General features: G+C 41.9%; 2 protein-coding genes across 3 annotated transcripts in view; one reads left to right on the top strand and one right to left on the bottom strand.

Annotated features, from left to right (window-relative positions):
- RNF220 (ring finger protein 220) overlaps positions 1-19820 on the bottom strand; it is a 229035-nt gene that overhangs the window by 166673 nt on the left and 42542 nt on the right. The gene's annotated exons all lie outside the window — the stretch shown is intronic.
- Positions 17503-18078, top strand: LOC121481167 (mitochondrial import receptor subunit TOM6 homolog). Its single transcript, XM_041738270.1, has one exon. It carries the CDS (start codon positions 17510-17512, stop codon positions 17732-17734), a length of 225 nt encoding a protein of 74 aa, XP_041594204.1. The 5' UTR covers positions 17503-17509; the 3' UTR covers positions 17735-18078.

Here is a 19820-nt window from a genome sequence, read left to right as displayed (position 1 = left end):
TACATGGTCCCCATGTCAGTCTCTACAATGTTTCTGAAGCCATAGACCACATACTGTGAAGGAACAGAGGGGTTCCAGAGCATATAGCTTATAGGGTTCCTCCTATAAGGGAGAAGTAGAAAGAAAAGCCAGGTCCTGGATCCTGGTGTAAGCTACACAGATCGTTTGGCTTTCTAGCTTTTCTAACCCCAAGCCTCTCAAGTCAAGATCTTTGATGTTTTATCTTTTTCTTTTCTTTTTCTTTTTTGGAAGTAAGCTCTGTGTCCAACATTCCAGCTTGAAATTATGACCCCAAGATCAAGAGTCACATGCTCGGGGATCCCTGGGTGGCGCAGCGGTTCGGCGCCTGCCTTTGGCCCAGGGCGCGATCCTGGAGACCCGGGATCGAATCCCACATCGGGCTCCCGGTGCATGGAGCCTGCTTCTCCCTCTGCCTATGTCTCTGCCTCTCTCTCTCTCTCTGTGACTATCATAAATAAACAATAAAAAAAAAAAAAAAAAAAGAGTCACATGCTCTACTGACTGAGCACCAGCTAGGTGTTCCAAGACCTTTGACTTTAATCTCTATACTTTTCTACTTTCTCTTCTTTGTTCAGGCACTCACATTTTATTAAATATTATATGAATTGTATGGTACAAAGATATATTATACGGATATATCCTATATGATATGAAGATATGACCTGAAGATATGAAACATAATAATAAAATGAACATTTGTAAACCATGATCCAAACTTAAATAGAACATAACCACTAATAGTTATGTGCTTCTTCTGGATCCCATCTCCTTACCTCTCTTATCCCTTCCCAGACTTGTGTGTGTTCTTTTGCAACTGTTTTTATTTTGTTTTACTCAATATTATATATATTTTTAAAGATTTTATTTATTTACTCATGAGAGACACACACAGAGAGGTAGAGACATAAGCAGAGGGAGAAGCAGGCTCCCTGCAGGGAGCCCGGTGTGGGACTCGATCCCAGGACCCTGGGATCACGGCCTGAGACTAAGGCAGACACTCAACCACTGAGCCCCCGCAGGCATCCCTCAATATTATACTTCTAAGAGTTCTCTATGTTGACTCATATGGTTATAGTGCTTTCATTTTCACCTCTTTATAGAGTATTCAGTTATATAAATACGCCACAATCTGTTAATCCATTCTCTTGTTAATGGACACATAGGTTATTTACAGGCCTTGTTTTGTTGCTATTATGAACAATTCTGCTGTGAACATTCTTTTTTTTTTTTTTTTTTTTTAATTTTTATTTATTTATGATAGTCACAGAGAGAGAGAGAGGCAGAGACACAGGCAGAGGGAGAAGCAGGCTCCATGCACCGGGAGCCTGACGTGGGATTCGATCCCGGGTCTCCAGGATCGTGCCCTGGGCCAAAGGCAGGCGCCAAACCGCTGCGCCACCCAGGGATCCCTGCTGTGAACATTCTTGTACACACATCTCTTGGAGTATGTGAGCAAGAGTTTCTCTAGGGAGTATACCAAGGAGTGGAAGTGCTAGGGCATATGATACATACATTTTCAGCTCTACAAGAATGTAAGCTACAATGCATGAGGTCAGTGTTTCCGATCTATTCTGTTCATTACCATACCCCCAAAATGTACAACAGTGCTTGGTACAGAGTAGGTAACTCAGTAGTTATTGATTGAATAAATGAAGATAATGTTACATTTTTCCAAAGTGTTGACACCAACACATATTCCCAGCAGCCTACTGGCTTCTACTTTTTTGATCAAACACAAATATCCATGTGGTCCTGTATTCCACAGTAGACTTTTCATTTATTCTTGGTTCTTTAGCTAATGGACCTGAAGTGGTCACCCTCTCTGTGTGAACTAGCACAACTGAACTATTCTAAGCCTCAGTTTCCTAACTTGTAAAATGGGGATAGCAATGCCTTCCTCCTCAAAGATTTAACACACTCAATAATGATACCAATAAATGATAAATCTTATTACAGAGAAACCCTCTCATCCAACACACTGGTTGATTATCCAAAAAGTCCTGTAAAGCAGAATATCACTTTAAAAGATATATACTTACCTCAAACATTTTAACTTAAAATATACAAATGTAGATTCATTCTCCAATTTTTTGATGTAAAGCCAAGGAATGTGTCTGCTGACTGGCTTTCCAGATCTCTCCTGCATAAATCACACCCATAATACGTTGTCTACAATTCTTGGTTTTAGATTTTTTTATAGCAGAACAAGAACTTAGAGAAATTTGAGTGCAGATTCTCAGATCGTTGTGATGTTTTGCCTCAATCAGTATTACTCACAGCTCTTTCAGCAGCCATTATTTTAAAAACTCACTTTCGTGTTCAACTTGGCTTCCATAAAACAACAACAAAAAACATCTCTCCAATTTTATTGGAGTTTACAAAATATTTAATGAAATTGGGCAGTTGTAATAGCAGCTACCACCGGCATAAACAGGCTTAGGGCCAAGTCTAGCCAGGTCTTGGTTAGCATATAAATCAGCTGGTGGGAGGAGCAGTGAGATGGCATATTGTTCAAGAATAACATCAAAGGTAACCATCACCTGAGAGGACACTACAGGCACTAACTAGTACATTTTACACAGGGCATAGAGAGCGATGGTTAACCAGCCAAGGAAGTTCAGTGAAAGTTGGTTAAGAGAGCTACTCAACTACTATTCTCTTTGTTTCTACCACTGACATAGTTACAAGGCCCATCTATCTTCTCAGCTGAGCTCCCTGAATGAGATAATCAACTTACATTAAGCTTGGTTCATTGTCTAGGTTTGCCCCTTGGCCAGTGAGGGACAGAGGAAGACATGGACTCCCCAAAGAATGAAGCCTGGTAGGATGGAGGAGATTTTTTAAAACACTCAGTTATTGAAGGGTTGCTTTTGCTTTCTAAGGGTTCTTTGTCCCTGATAAACTTGAGATAGGAACAGAGGTAGAGAGAAGGTTCCACCCTTCTACATTGTCCTCTGACAGGGCACAGCACTGCGGTGAGGAAGAAGGCCTGACTTTAATTAGTCAGACCATCGCCCTACTAAACTCCACTGCAACCAAAACAAACCAGGCAGTCCCATATGTCATAAGAATTAAAGGCATGGTTCCCACTTCCTAACGATGCTTTTACAGAAACCGTTCCACTGTAAAACTTTATGATTTGAATCTTTATAGCCGCCAGCAGAGCACATGTTCACTGCCTTAAATTATAACTTAATCACAATAGAAGCTGACTTTCCAGCCCTTTGCAGGCAAGACAAGAGAGGAAAGGGCCTACAGAGAAAACTGGCCACTATTCCTCTGCCCACCTGCCTCCTCCTGGGTTGTAGAGTCCCAGGATGTGTAGTGACACAAAGAAACACACACCTCAAAGTCCAGGACGGCCTAAGCAAGAACCATTCAGTAAGGTCTAGAGACATAAATATAGTCCTGTGTGGCACTCACATGGTTTGATCAGGACAAAGTGAGTGCTGCCAAGAGATTAAGAGTAAGAAAGGAATCACCAGCAGGGCTTGCAGGTGTCCTGATCCCACCTCATCACTTCACTGCTCAGATGACTCTTAACTTTGGTTGAGCATCCTCCATTACTGGAGACCGAGTCAACAAAAAAGGATACAAAAAGTACAGTCCCCCTACCTCTCCTCAGTTCAATATGGCAAAAACATCAACCCAGAGGAGGAGAGTAACAGAAGATGTTGAACAGAAAAAAAGCTGAGGCCGTATCCTGAAGGGCCTTGTAGGACACACCGATAAATTTTTGTTTTTTTATGTAAACAATAGGGAGTAATTAAAAATTTTTAGTACTGAAGTGCCATGATGAAATTCATTTTTTAAAAAGACTCTGCATCCAAAGAAGATGTACAAATGGCCAAAAAATGAAAAGATGCTCAACATCATTAGTTGTTAGAGAAATGCAAATTAAAACCACAATGATATGCCACTCCACATCCAGTAGGATGACCATTAAAAACAGACAAACCGGGCAGCCTGGGTGGCTCAGTGATTTAGTGCCGCCTTCAGCCCAGGGCGTGATCCTGGAGACCCGAGATCGAGTCCCACGTCAGGCTCCCTGCATGGAGCCTGCTTCTCCCTCTGCCTGTGTCTCTGCCTCTCTCTCTCTCTCTCTCTCTCTCTCTCTCTATCTCTCATGAATAAATAAATTTAAAAATCTAAAAATAAAAAAATTTTAAAAACCAGACAAACCAACCAGAATAAAAGCAAGTATTGGATGTGGAGAAAGTGGAACCCTCATACACTACTAATGGGAATGGTGGCTGTCAATTGTGCAGACACTATGGAAAACTGTATAGCAGTTCCTCAAAATGTTAAACACAGAGTTAATGAATGACCCAGCAATTCCACTCCTAGGTATATACCCAAGAGAAATGAAAACACGTGTCCACATAAAACCTACGCTAGTGCTCATAACAGCATTGTTCATAATAGCTGAGAAGGTGAGACAACCCCAATGTTCACCAACTGATGAATGGATAAAGAAAATGTGATACATCCATATGATGGAATGTTATTCAGCCATAAAAAAAAGAATGAAGTATTGACAGATGCTCTAATATGAATGTTCCTCAAAAATATTATGCTAAGTGAAAAAGCCAAACACAAAACCATACATTGTATGATTCCACTTATGTACAATGTCCAGAAAAGGCAAATCCATAAATACTGAAAGTAGATTAGTGGTTGCCAAGAGATGGAGGCTGGGAAGCAGAGTTTCTTTTTGGGGTGACGGGAAAGTCCTGTAATTAGTCAGTGGTGATGACTATACCACATTGTGAATAGACTACACACCACCAAGTTGTGCACTTTAAAATGATAGAATGATGGATTTTATCTCAGTTAAAAAAAAAAAAAAAGACTGGAGAGGAACAAGATAAAGGCCAGAGAGACTAGTTTAGAAACCTATTCAAATAATCTAGGTGAGCTACAAGAGTAAGAAAAGAAAAAACAGCAGGGATCTGATGAGGGACTGGACAAAGATAGTGGTGGGGATAGAGGAAGATACAGATTTAATCATATTTAGGGGTAAAAAAAATCAAATCTTAGTGTTTAATGTGAGGCGTTTGGATGACTAGACTGGCAAGCCTACAATTAACCAGAACAGTAAAAGAAAAAAAAAAAAGAGGAGGAGTGGGTTGGAAGGAAAAGATGATTTCTTTTTTGGACGTGGTAATTGTGAGGTGCTTATGGGAATTTGTAGGTGAAATTCATTCTACCAATATTTAACAAATACCTACCAGGAGTCTGGGGGGACTATCCAGCAGGCAGGTAGAAACACATTTTCAGAGTTTGATAGAGTTCTGAGCTGGATGTAGCTATTTTGGGATTCACAACACAGAGAGTGGATAGGATCAATGGATAGATGAGGCATGAAGGAGGGTGAAGACACTCCTTGAAAGTTAGGATTCCTCAAAAGAGCCGAAGAAAAAGTAGGCAGAAATGCAGACTTCGAGGAATGTAGAGTGTGAGAAGAAAGGCAACAAGGCCAGCAACAACAAAGAGCCCTTATAAAAGAAAGGCTGGAGAGTACCCACTGGATTCGGTCAACACCGCCACTTGCAGTGGGTTAAGGAAGAGGAGACCATCATCCCCTGGATGCCTGTTATGTGTCAGGTGATGATACGGAGGAGATCCTTCTGGGAGGGCTGGAAATAATGGGAAGGAAAGCAACAGGCCAAGACATGCAGGAGGACGTGGATGCAGAGGGGAGGGAAAGCGCAAGGACGGGGGAGCACAGTTAGTGCGAGAAGTTCAAGGCTGGTGAGTTCCGAGTGGAAAGGTTCACGGTGTGGCCGTGGGGCTAGCCAGTGACCTGAGTGGTGACAAAGGTCTTTAGAAATTAATAGGCCAAGAGGTATCCATGTCAGGTATTGGATCATTCCATCCAGCTGATGAGGAGGAGAGAAGAGAGTCAGAAAATAGACCAATGACAGAAGAAGGAATGGACAACAGACTAGTGGAACAGAAGGGGCCTCAGAGGGGGTACAGTGTTTAATTCTTTGACCCCCTTTATTACCAATAAGCAAACCCATGAGTCCACCACCAGCTGTGCCGCAGATGCCCCACAGTAGACGCTGCTGACTGAGGTGTCCTCTCAAAGGCATCTGTTTCCACCCCCAAACCCAGTTCTCTCTGGGTTATTTTCTGTAAATAGTACCATCATCTCTCCAGTCAGGAAGCATTATAAACATTTTCCTTCCTCCCCGTCACTCCTCAGATGGAGTCCACCATGGGGTCCCGCCCAGGTCGCCTCCCAGGCATCTTTGCACCTGGGTCCACTTCAGCGCTGGAACCCCTGGTGTCCTCCTAGCCCACCTCCAGGGTGCAATCCGCTCCTGCCTCCCCCTCATCACTCCCCACCCCCCATAGCCAGAGTAATAGTTTAAAGCTGTGCATCTGCTCCAGGCCCTGGTCCCCTTCTCCTCCATCCCCAAACCCTCCGGAGGGTTTCCATGGCCCTAAGGGTTCTGACTGAGCTCCGGAAGGCCAGACCCCTGTCTCCTCAGCCTCGCCTCATACCACACAGTCATCACCGAGTCTACTGTTTGCCCTCCTAGGCCTTGTGGGGAGCTCTCCTCAGGCACCCTTCCCCTCTCCCTGTTGCCTCACTAAACTCCTATTCAATTTCCCTAAAATCCCCGTTGGGGTCACATCATACCCTTAGGCTTTCACAGCTTGCCACAGTAGCAATTTTACATTTGTTTGAATAAATATTTGATTAATGTCTGTCTCCATGAGGACAGGGGCTGTGCCTGACACACACAGGAGGAGCTCAGTAAATATTTGTTGAATGAATGATATAGTAATAAACTTGCCCAGTGTTAACAAGTGGCAAATCTGGGACTGCGTCTCAAGAGACAGAGTGTTAGGTGGCAGGTTCCCTTGCATTTCCGAGATTTTGTGCTTTCTAGGGGACTTTTCATTATTTTCATTTTCCTTCTTACCCTAGGCCTTGTGAACACCCCTCCATTGGGTACCAGAAGGAATTAAGGCCTCTAAGGACAAGAACGAATTCTTTCCTTCAGATGCTAGAAACTTTTCCTTTGTCAGATGCGTAAGAGACTCCTCAATGGCAACCTTAGTAATCCGTCACTTAGTCTCCACTTAAACACATCTAATAACAAAGCTCAGTTGTTCTCTGAAGGAGTCCTTCTGATTTTTCCTTTATTTTCTTTAATAATGCATGAGTTGGGCATTTTTTCCATGTAATTACTGGCCTTTTATATTTTTTCTAAAATTAGTATTTATATCCTTTACCTATTTCTCCGTCTCTCTCTATTCTCTCTTTTTTAAAAAAAAATTGTATTCATTTATTCATGAGAGACACAGAGAGAGGCAGAGACATAGGCAGAGGGAGAAGCAGGATTCTTATGGGGAGCCTGATGCAGGACTCGATCCCAGGACCCCAGGATCACGACCTGAGCCAAAGGCAGATGCTCAACCGCTGAGCCACCCAGGCATCCCTCCCCATGTCTTAATTTAACTGATTTATAAACTCTGTAGGTAAAGGACATTAGCCCTTTGCCATATCATGTTGCAAATACGTTTTCCAGTTTGTTGATCTTCTGATACTGTTGATGTCATCTAAACAGTATTCTAAATGGAACAAAATGTAAAAGATACACATCCACAAAGAAATCTTCCTCTCTTCCTTGTTCTGCTCAATTCCCCTCCCAAAGGCAAGTGCTTATAACAGTTTCTTGGATACCTTTCCAGAGCTTGCTTTAACAACAATAACATACATGGGTATCTGTTTCCCCCCAACCCGAGGCATAGAAAGTAACCACTGTTCTGTAACTTTCCTTCTTACTTACAACACAAGGTGTACTGGAGACTTCCCTGTGTCAGTCCATAAAGAGCTGACCGGCATTGCCCAGCTGCCCTCCACAGAGGACGAATGATTTACACTCCCATCAGCAGTACATGTGAACATGTCTTTCCACACCCTTTACCAATACAATGTTCAAACATTTTTTTGATCCCTGCCAACCTGGTACAAAAAAGCTATATGCATTTCTTTAAGAAAGAAGTTAAACATCTTTTTATATATTTAAAGTGCTGATGGCCATTTAAAATTTTTTGTGGCTTCAAGACCTTTCCATTTTCCAAGAATTAGGATTAGGAAGGATTATCGTGATTATGGTAGAAAGAATCTTTACTAATCTCGATCTAGTAGCCTACTTTCCCACTGGTGTAGCAGTGGGAGGGTTTGAGCTTTATCCTTATTTTTATCAGCAACACATCTGTGACTAAGTCTAAATTATGGTAGAGTAGAAAGAGCTTGGGCTTTAAGGTTATGCAGACTTTAATCGGAGTCCCATCTTCCTTCTTTCCTTATTGAAGGATCCTGAAGATTCAAAGATAAGTAAAATGCAGTTCTTGCCGTCCAGAAGCTCTCAATACAATGAAGGAGCAAGGTGCATAAACCAGTAAGTGTAATGCAAAATACAACAATGATGCTGATGCTGATGCTGACGGGATACTGATGATAGCTGGCAGCTCTGTGGATGATGAATTGGGAAAGGACAAGACCAGAGACAAGGAGAGCAGGTATCAGGCTGTAGCAGCCATCTACGCAAGCATGAAGAAGAACCACATTCTAGATATAATGAAGCAAAATAAGGAAAACTTAGCAGTTTTGGTAAAAGCAGGGAACGAGAATAGACTAGTGCATTGAGGACTGGGAGGTGAGGAAATCTGATCTTTCTTCACTATGACAGCTCTTATGGCATATTAGATGATGGTTCATCAGACAGTCGCTCTTTCCATGCCTCCACCTCCATCTTCCTTGCTCCCTGATGCTACTTTGCCCATGTGGTTTGCTTTGTCTTCAAAACAAGGCAGAGTGATTTTTCCTACCCTTGAATTTGGGCTTGGCTATTGATAGGATTCATCCAGGGGAATGTTAGCAGATATTATGCAAGCAGAGGCTTGAACTGTGCTTACAAAGTTGGCCTTGGGCTCTTGCCTTTCACCATGAGAAAAAACATGCCTCTGGTAGTTGCTGGTTCAAGGAGGATAAAGGACACATGGAGCAGACCTGGACCTCACCCACAGTGGAGCCAAGCCTGGCAGAGCAAGCCCAGATCAGCTAAACCTTGGCTGATCCAAATACCTGTGAGCTCAAGAAATGAATACCCACCCACTTTGAGCACTGAGTTTTCAGTGGTTTGTTATGCAATGTTGTGGTAAGAGCTGCTAAGATAGGTTTCCAACAGAGAGATCTCTTCTCTGACTAAATATCCTCACTTCCTTTCCCTGGTCATCATATGCCTTCTCCTTTCTCAGCAAGATATACCAACTGGGACCAATTAGGAGGCACCCCCAAAAGTCATCAGATTAGAATTCTGTATGCATGAGGTCCTCTTCTCCCTCTTCCCTTCAACTCTACCTCCATTCTAGAGCCAGCCAAATGGCAAAGGAAGAACAAATCTGTCCTTGGGAACTCGGCTCAAAGAGACTTAAGAATTAAGAGTTTCTAGCTCAAACACCATGAATGAATCAGAAGGGAGTGGTCTTCAGCTCCTGGTTAATTCTAGAAACTCAACTTATTCTATAAACCAAAAAAGAAGGCCAGGAGCCATCTGAAAGTTTGACATGGAAAGAGTCATACACCAATTGTCTGTAGTTGGAACGCTAAAGATGATAATGCTTTTTTATCCCAAACTACGGAACACTAGGAAGATAATAAAGGAGGATTAGGGGCAGACTCATGTTTTGTGGCACCTAAAGCCTAGCATATACAACTTTGAAGGCCCTCTTAAAAAGAAAAGAAAAAGAAACAAAAGTAAAACTATAAAATTAGGTTCAAGAGGGAATATTTATTTAGCATGACAAATGATAGCACAACAAATAACAAAATTTTTAAAGTTGACCAAAAATATCACAAAAATTTTTTAATATGATTTTAAAATTGCCTGATATACCCCTAAGTGATTATTTCCTACAATTTTTGGGCTGCAGACTTTTTGATTGACTCTTCATATGAACAATTTTAAGCGTCATTTTCTATAGACAAATAGAAATATAATTCGGTCTTCTATCATTGTTGATCAAACTTTATTATTTATACTTTAGAAGATTTTCTTTCAGCTTCAAAATTCCTTATCAGTACTTTTATATAAATCTTTTAGGACTGTTGTGAAATTTGGGGAAACATCTATCAAGTTTCTTTCATACAGGAGCTGTGAAATTTCAGGGCATTTCAAATTTTCCTTGGACTTTATTGACTCTTTTTTTTCTTTTTCCAGTTTATTATTGATGCCCTAGCTATAATGGCATATTAGGAGTTTTATGTTTCTTTGGGTGATGCCAATATACTGGAGAGATGTAAAATATAGAACTTCACATAAGAATGCACTCATTATTAATAGTGTTGCTATGGGCTTATGCCCTATAAAAACAGGGATTTTAGTAAACTCTATCTTATATGAGTTCCTTTTTATTTTTTTATTTTTTTTAACTTTTATTTATTTATGTTAGTCACACAGAGAGAGAGAGAAAGAGAGGCAGAGACACAGGCAGAGGGAGAAGCAGGCTCCATGCACCGGGAGCCCAACATGGGACTCGATCCCGGGTCTCCAGGATCGCGCCCTGGGCCAAAGGCAGGCGCCAAACCGCTGCGCCACCCAGGGATCCCCTGTGAGTTCCTTTTTGAAAAATGTGTGTGATACCTTTGTCATTGTATATGCTCCATTAAGAAGTATATTCCCAATGGGCGAGAGGCTCTGTTTTGACCAGGCATTAAGAATCCAATATTCCCAATGGGCGAGAGGCTCTGTTTTGACCAGGCATTAAGAATCAAAATTTCCACTGAAAAAAAAAAAACCCACAAAATTTCTACGGAGAATTTTACATATATGGTGACTAGTTTCTGGATCCATACAATTTAAGCCTTGTTTCTCTTCTATTGCAGGCTGCCATGGGGCACATTCCTGTTCCCTACAAGCTGTGGCTACGCATCTTCGTGTCCTGACACCCAGTGAGTTAGCATAGTGGACAGGAGCGGTACCCCTGAGAGCCATTTCTACACCGAGACAGCCAGTAGTAAGTTGACACAGCATGGAAGAAACTGCAGCCCACATAAATAGATTTCATTAAACCCAAATAAACTAAATATATTCCTAATTCAACTTCCCTTAACCAGGTCCCCCAAACACCCACTGTCAGTCCAAAGCCATTCCACAGGAAGGGGATATGTGAAGTCCAAGCAGAATCAGTGATCTCACTTAATTTTGATAAAGGTATTTTCTTTTTGCAAATCTTTTTAAAAAGTGTGACCATATAAAAGTGTTTTTTTTTGTTTTTTTTTTTTTTTTTTTTATAAAAGTGTTGTTAAGGCCTCTCCCAGGATCTTCAAAGAAGCCCTGTAAGTAAGGGGCCCTGCTAAGTTTCAATTTCATTAGCTTCATAGAAAATCTACTTCTAGGGGGGTAAAAACAATCTCAGCTTTCCCTTGGTCTAGGCGCCATCAAAAGACAGCAGTATTTGTGGGGTTTTCTCCATTAAGCACATGTTTATTGAATACTGACTATGTGCCAGGCACTAGGAGTAGGGTACTGCTAAGATGAACACAGTCTCTCATGAGCTTATGCTTTAGCTAAGAGATGTACAGCAATCAAAGAGTCATTCTTTAGATCAATATCATGAGAGTATTTCTTTTAACATGCCTGTTAATGCCCCGATCAACCTGGTTATTGTGATTTGTGGGCATGAGAGGGGAAGGCCAGGAAAGCAAGGAGCTACTTAGTGGAAGACCCCTCAGGAGCAGCTCTCCTCTGACCTTGTGGTTCTCTGTGGGCTCAGAGTCTGCCCCTGAGCTCACACCTGCTGCGATCAGCTTGGCATCACCGTCAGCCTTTTCCTCTAGGAACATGAGGGCTAGAAAAGGCTTGCTCAGTAGGGCTTCTCCAGCAGGAGAACACAGGTCCCAAAGCCCAGCAGAGGAAACTCTGGGTGCTGGTCCAAGGAAGCTGAAGAAGGCCCCGAAGTGAGTAGTAGTTAGTGCAGCTAAGTACAACTCATCCTAACTAAAAATGGGAAAATGTAAATTTTTAAAATGATTTATTTATTGTAGAGAGAAAGAGCATGTGCGAGCACACAGCAGAGAGGGGCAGAGGGAGAGGGAGAGGGAGAGGGAGAGAAAGTCTCCAGCAGACTCTGCACTGAGCCACTGCAGGGCTCGATTCCAGGATCCTGAGACCCTGACCTGAGCTGAAACCAAGAGTCTGTGCCACTCAGGTGCCCTGTGAAGCTCTTTAATGAACATCACCAGGATATTCTGACCTTCTGTTACACCTGCCCTTCTTTCCTCCCCTCTACAGAGTCAGCCTGTTGACCTATTTTCTACCTTCTTTCAGCTAAGCACCTTCAAATAGATACCTACACTCATTATTTCCACTTCTCACCTCCAATTTACTACCAACCTACACACATCTGGCTTCCGCTACTGAAACTGCAGATACCAAGAGTCACAGTTGCTGTCACTGCCCTGTCCATACCTCCGCCCCTACTCCTAGAGTGCCCACCAGACTTCCAACTGCCAGGACCTGCGTTCATTCGCTTCCTTATACAAGCAAGGTCTGCTCTGTTGCCCAAGCAGCAGGTTGGAAAAGTCACTGAGTTATGCCCTCCAAGAGCAGCTCTCAACCAGTGACCCGCAGGAGTTGGTATATAAATATTCCAGGTCCCTCATCCCTTAAGAGGGATAACTATGAGCTGGGTGTTCTGCACTGACCTCCCGAATTTTCCACGGGAAATTAAACTTTAACTGCTCACTGTGGTTGCTGGCTTGGTAACTTTACTGGCTGTTCCCCAGTCCTGTTTCACTCTCTCCCACCTCCCAGGGTTTCTTCATCTTCCAAATACACCGATCCTTGTCTCAGGGTCTGCTTAGGGAAACCCAAACCTAGGACCAAGATCACCACCAACATTCTAATCATATAAGTACTAATTAGTCAGTTAACAAGTGTGCACTGAGTATCTACGTGGTGCTGGGCACCATCTAATCTTACTTCACCTCTTTTTTATGTTTAATACTGATAACCACTCCTTCTTGAAGCCCTCTTTCCATGGATTCTGGCTTCCTTCTATCATCGGCAGCTCCTTTTCCACCTATCCCCCACACAGTAGTATTCCCCAGAGTTCTCATGCCCTGTTTTAGTGATGTAACATACTCACATGGGGTCAAATCCCACTTATTTATCGAAGATTTCCACATCTACTTTTACTTTCTCCTGGGTTCTAGACTTTTATGTCCAACTGTCTGTTGGATATTTTTACCCAGAAGCTGCAAAATCACTTCAAATTCAATATATCCAGTGTTTAAGGGGCTACTGGATGGCTTCTGTGTAAAGATAAGTATGTAAGGAAATGGGGTAGAAGATATTGGCAAGAAAGCAGTTAAAGGCAATGGACCATAGGGTCTAGGCTCAAAAAGGAGGAAAGTGATTCTAGAAGGCTGAGAGATTGGCAAAAAAATGGAAGAGTCAAAGGCAATGCGGGATTACCCAATAGATACATTCATTCTCAGGGCACCAGCAAAGCAAAGGGACCACCTACAATATTTTTTGGGGAAAGAATTTGAAATTGAAAAAACAACAAAAAAACAAAGCACTGAAATAATCACCATGGGAAAGTCAGAACTTTATTGGACTTCCTTATGCTTATTTTACAAGTTAGTATTGTTTTTATTTTAAATTCCATAGGGGAGCATTCTCTTTTCTGGTGCTTCAGAAGATTAAAGGTCTGGCCTGGGTCTAGGAAGTTGATGAAATTAAAACATAGCAAGAATAGGAGCAAGGGAGAGAGGATGCTGGAAGGATAGAGGCTGTCATCCAGGATTAGATGCTCTCTTAACTGATCGTGTCTTTACTGACCTACTGGACTCACTATATACCTTTTCCTCTCCATTGTAAGATGCACTAATTAATGGCCACGACACCCTGAATATTCCTGGTGAATAAGCTACTCTAGTACGTCCATGTCTGCCTCCACCAGTTGAGTGTAAGTCACCATTTATGCCAAAATTTGTTTATGCCGATGGTAATGGTTACTGAATTGATAAAATTTAAATAAATATTTTGTAAACCAACAGTACAAAAATAAAGAGAATGTTTCCAAGAATATAAAACCAAATGCTTTGGCAAGTCTCAATAAGGGTAAATCCCCTTTTCATTTCATTCTATGTATGTATTTAATTTAGAAAGAGAGAGTGAGGGTAGCTCCAGTGGCTTAGCGGTTTAGCACTGCCTTCAGCCCAAGGCATGATCCTGGAGACCCAGAATGGAGTCCCATGTAGGGCTCCCTGCATGGAGCCTGCTTCTCTCTCTGCCTGTGTCTCTGCCTCTCTCTCTCTCTGTCTCACATGAATAAATAAGTAAAATCTTAAGAAAAAAAAAAAAAAAGAGAGAGAGCAAGAGAGCAGGGGTGGAGAGTAGAGGGAGAGAGAGAGAGAGAATTTCAAGCAGACTCCACACTGAGCATGGAGCCTGATGTAGGGCTCAATCTCATGACCCTGAGATCATGACCAGAACTGAAACCAAGAGTTGGATGCTTAATGGACTGAGCCACCCAGGTGCCCCTAGATCTCCTTTTAATTAATTTATTATATATTTTTTTATTTTTAAAGATTTTATTTATTTATTCATGAGAGACACAGAAAGAAAGGCAGAGGGAGAAGCAGGCCTGATGTGGGACTCGATCCCAGGATCCTGGGATCACACCCTGAGCCAAAGGCACCCAACCACTGAGCCACCCAGGTGCCCTAGATCTCCTTTTTATAAAACGCTGTTGAGGGATCCCTGGGTGGCGCAGTGGTTTGGCGCTTGCCTTTGGCCCGGGGCGCGATCCTGGAGACCCGGGATCGAATCCCACATCAGGCTCCCGGTGCATGGAGCCTGCTTCTCCCTCTGCCTATGTCTCTGCCTCTCTCTCTCTCTCTCTGTGACTATCATAAATAAATAAAAAAAAAAATTAAAAAAAAAATTAAAAAAAAACGCTGTTGAATTAGGGCATGAGTGGGACAACTGGAAAACAGTTAACATCTACAGAACATTTCCTGTGTGTCAGGTACCACATAAAGCCTTTATATCAAATATCTTTTTGATCATTGTGATAACCCTCTGAAGTGAGTGTTGAAGAAACTGAAGCACAAAGAGACGAAACAACTTGTCCGAATTAGGAAGCAGTGCATCTGGCATTTGAACCCAGGTGGTTTGGCTTGAGAGGCTATGCTCTTAATCATTATTATGCTATCATGTACAAAACCTGAAAAATCGTAATAATGGAATCTGTGCTAAGGTTATTTTACAAGAAATATTTAAGTTTCTTGTTCAACTTTAAAGATGTTGAAGCTAAGATCCAAAGATGCTTCCATATGGGTGCAGTCATTTAAGAATCAAGGACTCCACGCTTAAGGAAAGGCCTTGGACCTCTACCTGAAGATCAGTCCGTGGTTGTGATTTATATGTTCTAAATTAGAATAAAATGTTGAACACATCTATGTAGTGCTTTTTATGATTTCCTACTTTAACTGAGTTTGATTCATAAACCTAGTAGCAATGCAGTTTTAGAATTTAAAATTTTGGAGATGGAATACCAAGAGATAAAGAATCTGTTATCTTCTGAAAACACAGATCTGAATAACATTCTCTTGCTTAAAAGCCTTTGAGTTCCATTCTTTCCCCTCACTCCCAACTGGGAAAAAATCCAAAGACACAAACAGGCTCCTGCTTACCTTTATGATTTTATCTTCAGCCTACCCCCTTATTCATATTTCATATTTTGCCAATTACAGGCATACCTCATTTTATTATGCTTCACAGATAATGAGTTTTTTACAAACTGAAGCTTTATGGTAACCCTGTGTCGTGAAAGTCTATGGGTGCCATTTTTCCAACAGCATTTGCTCACTTTGTGTGTCAGTGCCATAGTTCGGTAATGCTTGCAATATCTTAAATTTTTTCATTATTATTATACTTTTAGGGTGATCTGTGATTGGTGATCTTTGAGGTTACTATTGTAATTGTTTTGGGGTGCCATGAACCCTGCCCGTATAAGACAGTGAACCTAATCAATAAATGTTGTGAGTGTTCTGACTGTTCCGCTAACCTAGCAGTTCCCCTGGTGTCTCTCCCTTCCTATTCCATGGAGACACAATAGTGAAATTAGGCAATGAATAACCCTACGAGGACCTCTAAGTGTTTGAGTAGAAGGAGGAGTTGCACATCTGTCACTTTAAATCAAAAGCTAGAAATGATTTCCAAAAAAAAAAAAAAAAACAAAAAGCTAGAAATGATTAAGTTTAGCAAGGAAGAAATGTGGAAAGCCAACACAGGCCAAAAGCTAGGCCCTCTCATGCCTAATAGCCAAGTTGCGAATGCAAAGGAAAAGTTCTTGAGGGAAATTAAAAGTGCTACTCCAGTGAACACACCAATGATAAGAAAGCAAACAATCTTACTGCTGATATGGAGAAAGTTTTTTTTTTTTTTTAAGATTTTATTTATTTATCCATGAAAGACACAGAGAGAGAGAGAGGCAGAGACACAGGCAGAGGGAGAAGCAGGCTCCACACAGGGGGCCCAACATGGGACTCGATCCTGGGTCTCCAGCATCATACCCCAGGCCAAAGGCGGCACTAAACCACTGAGCCACTCAGGCTGCCCTGATATGGAGAAAGTTTGAGGGGTCTGGATAGAAGATCAAACCAGCCACAACACTCCCTTAAATCAAAGCCTAACCCAGAGCAAAGGTTCAGGGTTCTCTTCAATTCTGTGAAGGCTGAGAGAGGTGAGGAAGCTGCAGAAGAAAAGCTGGAAGCTAGCACAGGTGGTCATGAGGTTGGAGGAAAGAAGTCATCCCCATAACATAAAAGTCCAAGGTTAAAGTAGCAAGTGCTGATGTAGAAGCAAATTATCTAGAAGATCTAGCTAAGACCATTAAGGAAAGTGGTTACACTAAACAATAGATCTTCAATGTAGATGAAAACAGCCTTATATTGGAAAAAGATGTCATCTAGGACTTTCATAACTAGTCAGAGTCAATATCTGGTTTCAAAGCTTCAAAGGACAGGCTGACTCTCTTGCTGTAGGCTAATGCAGCTGGTGACTTTAAGTTGAAGCCAATGCTCATTTACCATTCTGTTTACAACATGGTGTACTGAATATTTTAATCCCACTATTGAGAAAAAAGATTCCTTTCAAAATATTGCTGCTCATTGACGATGCACCTGGTCATCCAAGAGCTCTAATGGAGATGTACAATGAGATTAATGTTGTTTACAGATCTGCTAATACATCATCCATTCTGCAGTCTGTGGATCAAAGACTAATTTCAACTTTCAAGTCTTGTTATTTAAGAAATACATTTTGTAAGGTTATAGCTGCCATAGAGAGTGATTCCTCTGACAAATTTGGGCAAAGTATATTGAAAACCTTCTGTAAAAGATTCACCATTCTAGATGTCATTAAGAAAGAACATCTATGAGGGTGCAGCTATGGCTTCCAGCGGGGTCGGCGTGAGCGCTGCCGGCGCGCCAAATGAAGCACCCGAAATTCCAGACAACGTGGGAGATTGGCTCCGGGGCGTCTACCGTTTCGCCACCGACAGGAACGACTTCCGGAGGAACTTGATCCTCAATTTGGGACTTTTTGCTGCGGGAGTTTGGCTGGCTAGGAATTTGAGTGACATTGACCTAATGGCACCTCAGCCGGGGGTGTAGCCAAATAGACACATGGAACCCCCTGTGCTGTACTTGAACCTTCCAAAACTAGAGCCTCCAATTTATGACCGTCACAAGACTTAGCCCTCTTGGAAGTTGAAGCTTCAATCAGACCACCTTCCCTTCCCAATTGCTTCGTCTCCTTGAGCCCACTCAGAACTCCATTCTCTGGTCAGCAGTCAGGTTTCAGCCAAAGTGTTGTCCTCTGTTCTGTAAAGTTCTGTACATAGTTCCTAAGTTTCTGCAGGGGGTGATCTTTGCTCTTGTCCTGAGGAATAACCTAATGATATTTTAAGAAATATTTGGAATAAAGACATATACAAAGACAAAAAAAAAAAAAAAAAAAAAGAAAGAACATCTATGATTCATGGGAAGAGGTCAAAACAGCAACATGAACAGGAGTTTGGAGGAAGTTGATTGCGACCGTCATGGATGACTTTGAGGGGTTCAAGACTTCAGTGGGGGAAGTAACTGTAAATGGGGTAGAAAGAGCAAGAGAACTGGAATTAGAAGGGGAGCCTGAAGATGTGACTGAAATGCTGTAATCTCATGATGACACTTGAATGAAGTTGCTTCTTATGGATGAACAAAGAAAGTGGTTTCTTGAGATGGAATCTCCTCCTGGAGAAGATGCTGTGAAGATTGTTGATATGGCAACAAAGGACTTAGAATATTGCATAAACTTAGTTGATAAAGCAGCAGCAGGGTTGAGAGGATTAACTCCAATTTTGAAAGAAGTTCTACTGTGAGTAAAAAGCTATCAAATAACATTGCATGCTACAGAGAAATTGTTTGTGAGAGGAAGAGTCAACTGATGAGGATGAGACAAATCTCACTGCTGTCTCATTTTAAGAAATCGCCACAGCCACCTCAGCCTTCAGCACCCACCACCCTGACCAGGCTGCAGCCATCCACATGAGGCAAGACCCTCCACCAGCAAAAAGATTATGACTTGCTGAAAACTCAGATGATGTTTTTAGCAATAAAGTATTTTTTTAAAGATTTTATTTATTTTAAGTAAACTCCACGCCCAATGTGGGGTTCAAACACAAGACCCCGAGATCAAGTCATATGCTCTACCGACAGAGCCAGCCAGGCACCTGAGCAATAAAGTATCCTTACATTAAGGTATGTATGCTGTTTTTTTAGACATAATGCTATTGCTCACTTAACAGGCTAAGTATAGTGTAAACATAACTTTTATATGCACTAGGAAACCAAAAAAACTCATTTGACTCGCTGTAGTGCTATATGTGCTTTTTTTGGGGTGGTCTGGAACTGAACGTGCAATATCTCCGAGCTGTGCCCATACTTCATGCCTATTCATGCTTCTGTATCTTTGCACATATCATATTTTTGGCCTGGAATTCTCTTCCTGTATTTTCCAACTTGAGATATCTTACTGATAAAGAATTGTCATTCATTCAACAAACAATTCAGGACATGTATTTGTGTGAATCATAAACCAACATATATAATATATATTTATATGTCCTCACTGAAATGAATGATAAGCTGCTTTTTCCCCACAAAGCATTTATCACAATTTCCCATTTTCTTTTCTTTTATTTTTTTTTTAAAGATTTTATTTATGTATTTGACAGAGAGAGGGAGCACAAGCAAGGGGAGTGGCAGGCAGAGGGAGAGGGAGAAGCAAGCTCCCCACTCAGCAGGGAGCCCGATGTGGGGCTCGATCCCAGGACTTTGAGATCATGACCTGAATTGAAGGCAGATGCTTAATGGATGGAGCCACCCAGGCATCACCCACAGTTTCCTATTTTCTCTTTATTTTTTGGTTCATGTGTTTGGTGTCTGAGGGATAGGGGAGAGGAGAAGTGGCCAAGCAGGGTATGCACAAGTGGAGTACATGTGGCTTACAGGAAAAGGGGAATGGTCAGGAGGACTTCGAGGAATTCAATTTGGAGCTGAGAAAGGGTAAGTGAGACTAACGGGAAAAGTGAGCTGGCAGCAGGGGTCAGGAGGGGCAAAGAAGTGCTGTAGGAGGACACAAATTCTTTTCTTTTTTTTTTTTTAAGATTTTATTCATTTATTCATGAGAGACGCAGGGAGAGGCAGAGACACAGGC

This window comes from Vulpes lagopus, chromosome 23, assembly GCF_018345385.1.
Source record: "Vulpes lagopus strain Blue_001 chromosome 23, ASM1834538v1, whole genome shotgun sequence".
Lineage (NCBI taxonomy): Eukaryota > Metazoa > Chordata > Mammalia > Carnivora > Canidae > Vulpes > Vulpes lagopus.
This window is presented reverse-complemented; position numbering and strand designations above follow the sequence as displayed.

Excerpts from the sequence above, each read along its gene's own strand:
- LOC121481167 (XM_041738270.1), top strand. The coding sequence starts at position 17,510 with ATGGCTTCCAGCGGGGTCGGCGTGAGCGCTGCCGGCGCGCCAAATGAA.